This window comes from Myxocyprinus asiaticus, chromosome 24 (genome assembly GCF_019703515.2).
Source record: "Myxocyprinus asiaticus isolate MX2 ecotype Aquarium Trade chromosome 24, UBuf_Myxa_2, whole genome shotgun sequence".
Taxonomy (NCBI): domain Eukaryota; kingdom Metazoa; phylum Chordata; class Actinopteri; order Cypriniformes; family Catostomidae; genus Myxocyprinus; species Myxocyprinus asiaticus.
In genome coordinates this window covers 20,135,575-20,148,743 of record NC_059367.1, presented here as the reverse complement: position 1 = coordinate 20,148,743, position 13,169 = coordinate 20,135,575, and the positions used below count along the sequence as shown (strand labels likewise).

Below are 13,169 nucleotides of genomic sequence, written 5' to 3'. Positions count from 1 at the left end.
TAAAAGGTGTTTAATGTCCTGAAAATAATGTCACGAATGACAAAAGACCTAAATGGTCCAAAATGTTGGCTTTTTTCTTGACAGGTTGCGTAAAAATCACCCAAAAAAATCAAAAGGTAAGTCCATGCGTATTGGTTTCTCGTTGTCCAGTGGAGTTAGTTTTGTGAGCAATGTTTCTCTAAACTCAGGTAAAATGTTAAATATTCAAATGTTTATGTATTTTATGAGACTCAACCTGTCCAAGTTCACCTACATTCGAAAGTGTGATTCTTAGTTTTTTGTTTTTTTTTTCTCACGAAAAGAACAGGTACTCGAGAGCGCTCTGCAGCAAACCGACACATTACAGACACGTTTCTCTACAACTTCCTCCGCGTGCAGGTGCTCGACTCTACGCCCCGTCTACCGCTGATGCTGCTGGCGTCAACCGGACTGTCAAATGTGATAATCTGTGATCCACTGCGGATTAGAGTGAAATTACATTGTTATACACTCTAGCCATTCGGCATCCGTTTTCCATCCGCACTCGACAGTTCCTATCTAATAGGCATCTTGCGCAATCACCCCTTCCGCTTTTGAGATACTCGGAGCTTTAGAAACGCTCAAGCAACGCAAGGACAAATCGAAAGGTTACAGAGCTGAAGGACTGTCGCGTAAAATCGTCGGCAACGGCTCACAAACTGCGTAGATTTAGATTGCCATGTCAGAATCTGGCGGGGATGTAAAGCTGGAGGTGAAACAGGCCAGCAAAGAGTTTAAGGAGAGCGAAAACGTTGCCGAGAAATACTCCGCGATGACAGCGACCAAGAACAGCGACGTGAACATGAACGTCGGAGAGCTGTCCGCCGCATTCACTGCGGTCCCGACTCTCAAATCTGTCAAGAAGGTAAGTGGGACATGGCATTTCTTGGGTTCGCTGTTATGCATCATGTGTTTTCAGAACATTGCATAGTGCCGTACTTGTGTTTGGGACGTTTCGCTCAGTCTACTGGAATCATTAAGAAAGATTATCACTGACGGGTTGAACTGGAGGTGCGCTGTAGCCTGTTAGAATCACGTGACTTATTTCGTATAAACTGTATGTTTAGTTGTATTTCACTGCAACCAGTCATTTCCCATGCACTGGTGACTGACCTTTGTCCACTGCAGTTTTATTGCATTGTAAAAAGACTCTCAGGTTTTTTTTTTTTTTTTTTTTTTTTTTAATACAATCTAAATTATAAGAGGAGAAAATATAATGTAGTCTACACAAACATATTCCCATTGCGTCTTCCACTAACATGTACAAAGTATTACAGTTGTATTATGTAGGACAACTGTAGCAGGGCTTACATGGTGTGTTTGGAGTCAGAACACTCATACATCAAAAAGTGAAGGTGCAACATCGCTTGATCCAGGGCACATTGTGTAAATCTATTCAGTGTTGCCCTCAGAAGTGCGTTTGTGTGGGTGGTGAAGGAGCCACACTACTCAGCCCACTGGCTCACAGAGCTGTCAGCTGGTGGTTATACAACAGAGCCAAGGGCTGTTCTGCTGCTTCTCTTCTGCTACATTATACCCAGTGCCAAATCAAATTCAGTAATTCACATTTTTTCTTTAATATTTAAAAAAATGACTTCAGGGATATCAGGGAATTGTAAAATTCCAAGGCTGAAAAGGTCATGAAAAAGTCACAGAAATTCTTATAGTGAATATAAATGTTTTTCCTTTGAAATGATTTGTAAAAATTCTTATCCATGAAACAACATAATGTAAAAAGTCAAATGAGTGACAAAGGTCTCTGAACAACAACAACAACAACAACAAAAGTTTGATTTAAAGGTTTGCAAGCTATATGACAGTGTGCAGGACTTCGTCTGTTTTATTTTTCAGTCCCATTAAAGTGTCTCTTATGCACCTGCCCATGTCCAGCCAGGTGTGTGAAAGGTATTTGTTTGAAAGATATAGAGGCAATAGTTAGAGGCCAAAATACGTTAATGTTACGGGGTTCTTTGTGCGGTCTGCCACAAAGTGCAGCCTTCACCTACATAAATGCCTGTTGACACTGCTCCGTCCACTGGACCGGGTCTGGAGCTCCATTTTAGTGAGATCAGTCAGCGGGCTGGTGACGTCCGGATAATTAGGCACAAACCTTCTATAATAGCCAGCCCCAGGAAATGTCTCACCCCCTTTTTGGTCTTTGGTCTTGGGCAGGTCGTAATCGCTGCTGTCTTATCAATTTGGGGACGCACCTGCCCGTGACACAAGTGGAACCCGAGATACTGTACCTCCACCCACCCAATTGCGCACCTTTTAAGGTTTGCCATGAGTCCCGCTCATCGCAGCGACCTCAGAACAGCCACAGATGCTGCATGTGCTGCTGCCAATTGTGACTGTAAATAATAATGTCATCCAGATAGGCAGCGACGTAAGCCAAGTGCGGTCTGAGGACTCGGTCCATAAGGCGCTGAAACATAGCCGGGGCCCAGAACAAATTGAACGGAAGTATCACAAATTGGTGTAAGCCAAATGGTGTGGAGAAGGCCGTTTCTTCGCGAGACGTCGCCGTTAAGGGGATCTGCCAATAACCCTTTGTCAAATCCAGTGTCAAGTAAAAGCGAGCGGTGCCTAACCGATCAAGCAATTCATTAATACGAGGCATTGTGTATGTGTCAAATTTAGACACCGCATTGACTTTCCTATAATCCACACAGAAACGTACTGACCCATCACTCTTAGGGACTAGAACGACTGGGCTGGACCAGTCACTGTGGGATTCTTCTATTACTCCAATATCGAGCATTGTATCTAATTCTTCCCGAACTACTGTTGTCGTGTGCTCGAGAAGCCAGTAGGGATAGCTACGTACCACTACCCCGGGCATAATTTCGATGTGGTGCTGTATGAGGTTTGTATGACCAGGCAGAGGCGAGAACATGTCTGCAAATTCTTTTTGCAACATAGCAACCTCTGTGACTTGAGACGGTGAGAGGTGGTCCCCACAAGTGACCGGTGTGACATGATTGGCTTTTAAATTCACCTCTGGTCTGAGCTCCGCCCTCTCCGGAGCCACAATTGCCAACATCACAGGGACTGCCTCCCACCATAATTTCAAGAGGTTGAGGTGGTATATTTGACATGCGCCGCCCCATCTGTTCATTTTACCTCGTAATCAAGATCTCTCACTTGCCGTGTGACCTCGAAGGGCCCTTGCCACTTGGCAAGTAATTTAGAGCTCGATGTTGGGAGGAATACAAGCACTTTGTCTCCCGGTGCAAATTCCTGTAGTTGAGTGCCCCTGTCATACAGTCGGCTTTGATGTTCCTGAGCTTGGAGCAAATTCTTCTTTGTTAGTTGACCCAAAGTGTGGAGTTTTGCTCTAAGATCAAGAATGTACTGAATTTAATTTTTGCTGTTTGAAGGTCCCTCCTCCCAAGCTCCCCGCAGAATGTCGAGCACACCGCGCAGTCGACGCCCATACAGCAGCTCAAATGGGGAAAGCCCTTTGGAGGCTTGTGGGACCTCTCGAACTGCAAATAACAGGGGATCGAGCCACTTGTCTTAAAACCTAGCGCTCTCGTGAACAAATTTCCGAATCATATTTTTCAGGGTTTTATTAAATCATTCCACCAACCCGTCTGTCTGTGGGTGGTACACACTGGTGCGAATCGATTTAATACCCAACAATTTGTATAGTTCGTGTAGTGTACGTGACATGAACGTAGTGCCCTGATCAGGGAGGAATTCTTTTGGAATCCCCTTTCGGAAGTTTATTCTGAAGAGTGCCTCCGCAACACTACGTGCTGAGATGTTGCGCAGAGGCACTGCATACGGATATTGCGTTGCATAGTCCACCAGAACAAATACAAAGCGATGTCCGCATGCCATCTGCCATAATGGCCCAATGAGGTCCATGCCAATTCGTTTGAAGGGGACCTCAATTAATGGAAGGTGGCGCAATGGCGCTCTTGGGGTGGCCGGTGGATTCACCAGCTGACATTCATGACATGCCGCACACCACCTGTGAATATCCCTGCGAATGCCCGGCCAATAGAAACAGGCCATTAGTCGGTTTAGTGTCTTTTCCTGCCCTAAGTGACCTGCCATTGGATTATAATGAGCCGTCTGGAATAACATTTCTCGACGGCTCTGCGGTATTAACAGTTGGGTTGTATCCTCTTTTGTCTGAGGGTCCTGCATCACTCGATACAACTGATCCTTGATCATTGAAAAATATGGATGTGAAAGTGCAGCATTTGGCTGGAGCTGTAGACCATCAATAACTTTCACTTGGTCAAAGGCATGCCTAAGGGTTTCGTCTCTCGACTGCTCCAGAGGGAAATCCCCCTCTGGAAATCCTCTAAGGACGGGAGGGGCCGAAGCCTCCCACTCCCTTATGTCATTCTGACGTGGAGCTGATGAAGACCGCCCCAGCACTGCCTCCCCCACCAAGGTGTTGCACATATCATATCTAATAATTTTCTCGCTGGACCCATCCACACATAGTCCCTTTAATAGTGTTTGAAATTCTGGCCAATTAGTTCCCAAAATTAGTGGATGGGTGAGACGGGAACTAACCGCAGCCTCCACTCTATGCTTTTGCCCCTGAAATTTAATAATAAGTGTCACTACAGGATAATTGTGAATATCCCCATGCACACACCTCACCCTCACCCTTTTACCTGTGCCCAAAGCCTTGTCTTGAACCAAACATTGGTGTATAATGGTCAGATTGCAGCCAGTATTCACCAAGGCTTGATGTGTTCTCCCCTTGACACTCACCGGTATTCTGTACGCTCTGGCTCAATCGGGGGCAGCCCATGGAGTGTCGGGGACCCGGACCAATGTTCCCAGCTCCATCACTGGGATCAGCACCTGTGTTAGCGGGTTCAACCACTTGATGGGGAGAGCGAGGAGACATCAAGGGCACCGGCGGCAGGGAAAACCCCCGCGAACGGAGAGCCGGCTTCGGCGGTACATTTCCGTGCCTCCTGGGAACCGGGATTGGCTGTACAAAAGGGACAGAGTGAGAGGGTAGAAAAGGGGGAAAGAGAGAGGGAGGGGAGAGAGAGTGGGAGGGCTCTTCCACCCTCTGATACGCCGACATATGGTCCTCAGCCAGTTGGATGGCCTCCTCTAGCGACGCCAGGCAGTGGCACTGGACCCACTCCGCTGTTCCTTTCGTCAGACGACGGATAAGCTGTTCCAGCACCACAAGATCGATGACTCCCTCTTTTATTGTTCTCCCTCGTGCTTACTGTAATCAGAAACAGGTGTTAGATATTAAAGCACTCAGGTGTATACCCTTACCGCGTTCTCTCTCTCTGGACAAATGCTCGACCACGCCCATGCCGCCACAGTTAACTTGTGCAAATACGTTTAAGACAGCAAGATGTGAGAAACAAATGTGGAGATAATGCATTTTTAAAATAACCACTGTAAAAATGGGTGCATGTTAATTTAATTTCATGCCATTTCATGACATCTCAAGTATTCTATAAACAAATAAATCTCTATTGGGATTGGATCAGTCAAATGTGAGCCCACTTTAAACATTCTTCATAACAAATCTGTTTCCTCCACTTAAGAAAAACAATGTGTTTTATATGGGGCCTTTATCCCTTTACTTTTTGTAATATAAATAAGGGAGATAATGTAACATTCAGCTGGTTGTTATCATAAAATACACCCTGACATGGTGATCAGGTCTTGTATCACCCTGAAGGGGTTTATGTTGTGATGACAACCGACTGACTGCACATTATCCTACTTATTACAAGACTACTTCCAAAATAATTAAAGAAATGGACATTAAATATTGATTTGCATTGAAATTATGTTATTATGTGAGAAGAAAGAAATTGCTGAACAGCTGAATTCAACTCTCTTTTTGCGTCAGTTCTGGTGGTGTTTATTTAGCAAAAGTGACTGTTTGACTCCTCATTACCCTGCTTATTACAAGACCAAATAAATAAATAAATGGATATGAAACATTGATATGAGTTGAAATAATTTTATAAACTTACTTGTAGAGATCGTAGAGTGATACCAATATTATGAAAGTTATCGGAATACCCTGATAACAAAACTGAAAAGGACAAATAAGTATTTTTTCTCAGAATTAATGTGATAATTTTGAGGATTCTCATAAGCTTCATAAATTTGCAACATTTAAAAAATTATTAAATGTTAGTTCAAACTACCTCAACTAAATCAACTTTTAGACATTACATGCGGTAACCTCATGGACCATGAAAATTTAGCAGTGTATACTGACACACGGGTGTTTAGGAAAGTACTGTGGTAGTTTTTGTTTCTATTTAGTGTTTTGGGGAAAAAATGTATCAAAAGTGCCTTTTACCCTGGGGGTTCTTTAGCCCTGTTATACCCTCATCACAAACAACTGGAAAGTCATTGGTCAAAAGGTGTGGAAACCCTGTATATAATCTCTGTTGCAGTGCTGTGTGGCAGAAAAATATACATTGGCCAATGCTTCATGAATTAATTTACCTATAAGCAACTTATACTAAAAGTATTACACACTGTATAAGTATTGAGGAGATTACACATATGAATCTATCAACAAAAATATTTCGCACTTAAATATTTGCACTTTAAAAAGGTTCTAAAACCTTTTCTACACAAGCAGAGCAAAACAATGACAGATCTCCCTTCTTTGTCCGGTTCTTACATCACCAAATGTTTTTTTTTTTTCTCAATAAATTACCTTAACATTATGCACTTTTTCACTTTTACCACTAAAATTACTTTGTAACATTTGAAGTCTCTTTTGGAAAGTCACTGAAAAATGCTCATGACTCATTCATCATTTTAAGCATATTGTAGCATTTTCCCCTTTGATCTTGTGTATTCCCCATTTTGTATATGCTGGCAGGCCTTGCCTAAGTAATCAGAATTTTATGTGCAATTGTATCCTTTTCACAGTTTGAGGGTGTGAGAAAGCTTGTCTCTCAGTACCTCCGTTAGCTTTGTCTCTCTGTGAGCGCGAGGCTCTGATAACATTGTGAAAGAAAGTTGCATTAAGCTGAAATATGACACACATCTATTGGGTCGCCCAGGAACATTTTCTCATGTGTTTCGTGAACAGAATGTTGGCATGGGGCTGCGGTCCAGCCCTGCCTGCTGAGAGCCTTGCACTGAGCTTGAGCTCTCCTCATAGTAATTGTTCTCAGTGTTTTCTCTTCAAACATAAATTTGCCCTTCAATATGGACACAACACAAAATAGAGTGTTTAGTTTTTTTGTCCCTTTGAATAGATCTGTTCCTCTCACACAGCATTTAATTTGACATGCCTTTGACAATCAACGCTTTTTGTGGTACATTCCTCATAATGAAATGACTCTTTTTGGTGGCACTGTTGCCTTACAGTTAGGCACAGAATTTGTTTTGTTTCCTTTCTTTCACCTTGCTTATTACACTTTTCTGAAAAGCCACAAGTTGAACAACCAGTTCTGAATGGATGTATTGAGGGTTTAGACTGATGTTGCTGCTTCACTGCCTGAGCCATTAGGGTCTCTTTACACTGGGTAGTCATCTGAGAGAGCTTAGATCTCATCTCATTTCATTTATTCATGCTAGTGCATCTGTACTTCAGAGCCTATTAGGCCTAATTAATTTACTTAAGTGGTTTGTGCAGATAGTTTTGATTTGTCTGAGTAGGTTGCTGATGTGTTTTTAAACAGAGTTTCGTACGTTTTACATTCTCAGCAAAATCCTGTTTGATTGCATCAAGAAGACTTTTCCCGAAAACCACTTGTTAATGCTCAAACTCTGTCACAGTCTGCTCATCATTAGAAAGTGACACTTGAGACCCCTTGGTAAATTTAGAACTTAAGATAAATTCCTTTTTTGTTTGGGTCAAATGGTGTAGAAACTGCCCTGCACACTGTCACGTAGCTTGTAAATCCTTTTGAAATAACAGTTTGATCAGAGATCATTGGACATTGTTTAGGGTCAAAAACAGGCCGCGAATTATGTACACTTTAACAACATTTTAATACGTATCAGTAACTACAAACTTTGATTTTCAGTTAGTCAGAGTGCATATTTTGGCGCTTGCTAACAGAAATCATGTTATACTAAAGCTGTGGTCACACTGCATTTCGCACTCCATTCAAACGCATCAGAACGCGGGGAAAAGGAAGCGCAAGCTCTTGCGAAGAAATTGTGCATTCCGCTATGTGCCAAAGTTCAAGTTTGGTCAATTTTGACCTGCGAATTTGGATGATGAGTATACGTGTGACCTACAGAAGATCGAAACGCCAAACACTGACCTCTTGGTTCAGTACAAAGAATACATATTTTGAAGCTGCATATTTTTATCCTTGCAGGAATGTGAGTAGATGATATAATTTAACATTTTGAATATAATATTATAATTTTTTTGTGATATTTGTATTATGTTAGATGTGATATATTATTAATTAAAACCAGAAGCCCTTGAGCCTGACATCACATCCTGCCGGTGTGGTGTTCGCATGTTCAATGCCTAGTGGCCCTTAAATGCCAAAGTATTCTTTTTTGGCATTGTCTGTCAGTGTCAGCCTAGTTTCAGCCTAGTTTTTTTAGACATGGAAACAGTCCACTCAGAAAAAAGATGAATACTTTGGCCTTTAAGAGGCGGTCACACTAGGCATTAAGCATGCAAAATTATTTCGGACACCGCAATAAATGCGCATTGTTGGTGCACTTGTTGACTGGGCTTAAAGAGAATCACAAAGCAGTCATATTGTGCATGTGTTAAACATGTCCACATGGGCTCTTGGTCAAAAGAGTGTACTTTGAAAGGGTGAGTGCTCGGCCGTGTGCAAGATGGAACAGGGCGCAGAAAAAGGAAGTACCCTGTACCCTAACCTTAAGGAGGTATGATCAAACATGAGCTTTCCGTTAGGATCAGCATCTGGTGGTACATCATCAAAACATGAGAAGTACTGTCATTATCACTTTATTATAAATATTTTTTCTGACTTACATGTTTTGTTTAAAAAGTCTTGGCATGGTGCACTAAATGGACAATTCCAATTGCACAAGACAAAAATTAGCTAAAGAATGCCTATATTCTGGTAAAAAAGTGACACCCCCAGCCACACTGGTCAAAAACCCAATGTGTTGTCGAACGTTTTTGTTTTTATTGATAATCATGTTGAGTGTAGTGTACACTTTGTGACTCCTGCCTGGGATTAGAGACTGTGGCTGTACGCCAGGATGGTAATGTTAGGACTACAGCAGGTATTGGCAGTCACGGTAAATGGCTCAATGGTGTCTGCTTAACGTCTGACAGTACTGGCTGTCTGTTCTTACCAGGTAGGGTCAGTGTGAACTTCTAAAGCAGAAAAGTCAATGATCTGGATGGGTCTCTTAGGTGTGGATGTTTTTTTGTGGAATATTTTTAGTCAAGTCTCGGAATAGAGTTGACTTACATGACCTATAGTGGATGCTTTAGGGGTTTATAGAAACAAGGTTTAATTCCCTCCAGATCCCGGTTTTATTAGGCGGCCTGAATGAACTCTGCAGGAGAGTCTGTTTTTGACAGCACTGGGAGAGCCAGTCGGATTAAAACACTCCGGGGCGACAAATATACTCTTCCTTTAGTATTCCTAAAGTTATTCACTCATCACAAACAGATATGTCTAAAGTTTTGAATATTTAATTTAGTTTTTTATTTCTATTTTATTTAAAAATTTTCAATCCAATGTAGGTTAGTTTAGTTTTTGTTAGCGATGCATCGATTGGCCGATAAAAGCAATTCGCTGTGCTATTGGATATAGTTTAACAATAAAATGGGGTGGAAAAACGTGTTGGACAAACAGCACACAATTAAAAAAAAAATGTCCCTTGTGTGGAATTACTTTGAATTGAGTAACATTGACTGCAGAGTTGCAATTTGTAAGCTTTGGCTTGCCAGAATTTCACGAAATTTTGAAGTTCTCTCTGTAGGACCATACAATGCAAGGGAATGGTGGCCAGAATTTTGAAGGTCCAAAAATCACATAAAGGCAGCATAAAATTAATCTATAAGACTCTAGTGGTTAAATCTATATCTTCAGGAGCGATATGATGGTGTGGGTGAGAAACAAATCAATATTTAAGTTTTTTTTACTATAAATTCTCCTTCCTGCCCAGTAGGTGGCAATATGCACAAATGTGAATTGCCAAAAACAAAAGAAGAAGAATGTGTTTAATTATGTAGATGTAATTAATTATCAGTTATTTGAAAAAACACAGTTTTTGTCATTATCGCTATTGTTATAGGCAGATGTTGTTCTAAATAATCGAATATCAGTATTCGAGGTTGGCACACAAATTTTGTATCGGTGCATCCTTAGTTTTTTTTTAGTTTTCACTCTATGACTGGTAGGTTGAGTTTTAGTTTATTCCATGTTTGTAGTAACAGTATATTTAGTTTAGTTTTAGTATTTTAGGGCTTCCAAAGCAAATGTGTTAAAACTGAAGTAGGTAATTTCTGCAGCACCCAACAGAATTGACCCTTCGCTAAGCCCTGCCTTAAAAGAGTTTCTGACCAGTCCTGTCTTTGCAAATGCTGCAGGCCCGCTATTACTCTGACACGTGTTTGCTATTTTCCAATGAGAGTCTGAGAGAGGTGTGTGTTTCAGTAGTTTTAAGCGGGATTTTATCAAAATGATCCAGAAACTGGAAAACACAATGTTGCCGGGTCACTTGTGATAGTGACATGAGGTACCCAGAGGATACACACAGTGTTTTTCTTTCTTAAAAAAAAATACTTTAAATTAACGTCTAGAAGATCAAACTATATATCAAATATAGTAAATAAATAAACAGTTCACAGCATCAAAATGAGTGTGTTATGAGACGTTCTTTTACTTACATTAATGTTATCTGGTGTGTAATCGCTATCAAATGACGCTTTTCTCTTTTCAAGTGACTGTGATAATTGTTTTTCTTGATTCACAGTCTCCACAGTTTTCAATCAAATTACTGTGTAATTTAACAGTTTATTTGACAGAAAACGTCTAATAAATATGCCTTACAATGTCACTCTTCATTCCAGCCCACTTAAGAATATTATCCATTTCATTTATGAGAACATTTTGCAAAAAAACACACCGTTCACGACAAGCTCCCATTCATTCCTATGGGAAGTTTTGCAGAGCTTGTCAGAGGGAGTGACTGTAACCAAGGGGGGCGGAGCTCTTTGTTGATCAAACAAACAGATAGTCCTGTCCCCAACTCACACCATCAGGCGAGTCAATGTTATTGTCTGTCTTGAGATGGGTCGATCAAAACAAACAGAGGAGTTAGTGCAACAAATACACAGTGTTTACAGTTTAAAATTAACCTATAAATGGCTTATCTCTGTGTCACAGTCTGTCTCCATCATCTTCTTCAAGGACTCTTATTTTGAAGTGTTTCGTTGCGTTAATGAAGTGCTACTTTGTGTTTATGAAGTGTTACGTTGAGTTAGTGAAGTGTTATGTTACGATTTATTGTTAGTTCTCCAGCGTTTGTTCCACTCCAGCAATTACTAGTGTTAAGATTTATTGTGTGTTTCCACTCCAGCGTTTGTTTCCACTCCAGCATTTGTTTCCACTCCAGGGATTATTATTAAAATATTATAAGAATCTACTCCTGCATCTCCTGTCTTCCTCTTCCGCTCCTAACACCAACGTTACAGAAGGACTGATACACAAAGAATACTGATTCACTTACCTGTTCCTCCAAACGTCCTCCTCTACTCCAGCGATCCCCCTCTCCTACAAAGCCAGACCTCGACGAGCACATCACAGAGCATGGAGCTAACGGGTATATTCATGGAACTGTTCAGGCAGGATCTTCCCCTCTTGGAATATTCTACTAAGTTCTACCAACTCGCTACTACAACCTCCATATCGGATTTGTACCTCAAATCCATTTACGGTATGGGTTTAAATTATCACAGAACAACTGCGCTTCCGGAGGCAGAGAATCTCTCCCTTGCGGATTATGTCCTTGCCACATTGAACATCCATCACCCCTCGCTATATTCCATTACCATGGTTACTCCTCTCCCAGCTTTCTCCATGCCTTGCACAGCTCCTTGCTCTACGCTTTCCACGACTCCTCCTTCCAAGCCTGCCACAGTCAACGAGCCAGCGCCCAAGCCTGCCACGGTTCAGAGCCAGTGCCTGTAGCCTCGACCGTCCCAGAGCCAGTGCCTGTATTCTCGACCGTCCCAGAGCCAGTGCCTGTAGCCTCGACCATCCCCGTTTCTATGCTCCCTTCTGGCCGGAAGAGGAGATGAAGGAAAAGGACTCCTCCTCCCCAGTCTCTGCTTATGCTCATGACCACGGAGGTTGTTCCCCAGTCTCTGCCCATGCTCACGACCATGGAGGTCGATCCCCAGTCTCAGCCTATACTCCCTTCCACGGCTCTCAGCCCCGAGCCTTCCACGGCTCTCAGCCCCAAGCCTTCCACGGCTCCGCCTTCCATGGCTCTGTCCCTCAAGCCTCCCATGGCTCCGCCTTCCATGGCTCTGTCCCTGAAGCCTCCCATGGCTCCGCCTTCCATGGCTCCACCTTCCATGGCTCTGTCCCTCGAGCCTCCCGTGTTTCCGTCTTCCATGGCTCTGTCCCTCAAGCCTCCCATGGTTCCACCTTCCATGGCTCTGTCCCCAGAGTCTTCCACAGTTCCGCCCCAGAGTCTTCCACAGTTCCGCCCCCAGAGTCTTCCACGACTCCGCCTTCCACGGCTCCGCCCCAGAGTCTTCCAGGGCTCCACATTCCACGGCCCCACCCCTAGAGTCTTCCACGGCTCCGCCTCTCGAGCCTCTAACGGCTCCGCCTCTCTTGGCCCCTGCCCTCAGTCTCTTCCGTGGCTCCACCTGCTTCTCCAGTGGTTCCGCCTCCTGACCCAGTCCTTGCCCTATGGCCACCTCCCAGGCCTCCTGACCCATTCCTAGCCCTGTGGCTGCCACCCAGGCCTCCTGACCCAGTCCCTGCCCTGTGGCTGCCTCCCAGGCCTCCTGACCCAGTCCCTGCCCTGTTGCCGCCTCCCAGGCCTCCTGACCCAGTCCCTGCCCTGTGGCAGCCTCCCAGGCCTCCTGATCCATTCCCAGCCCTGAAGCCGCTCCCCAGACCCCCGGATTCATTCCCAGCCCTTAAGCTGTCCCCTAGGCCTGCTTATCATCCTCCTTGGATCCTTTATTTTCTGCGTCA

General features: G+C 43.2%; 1 protein-coding gene across 2 annotated transcripts in view; it reads left to right on the top strand.

Moving 5' to 3' along the window:
• The first annotated feature begins 319 nt into the window (after positions 1-319).
• Positions 320-13,169, top strand: part of LOC127414959 (S-adenosylhomocysteine hydrolase-like protein 1) — a 32,958-nt gene continuing 20,108 nt past the window's right edge. Inside the window, exon 1 of one of the 2 annotated variants that reach the window (XM_051653379.1) lies at positions 320-883. In XM_051653379.1, the coding sequence (XP_051509339.1) occupies positions 698-883 (186 nt within the window). In that variant the 5' untranslated portion in view covers positions 320-697. The remainder of the gene's footprint in view (positions 884-13,169) is intronic. The other variant, XM_051653378.1, reaches the window with a different exon arrangement.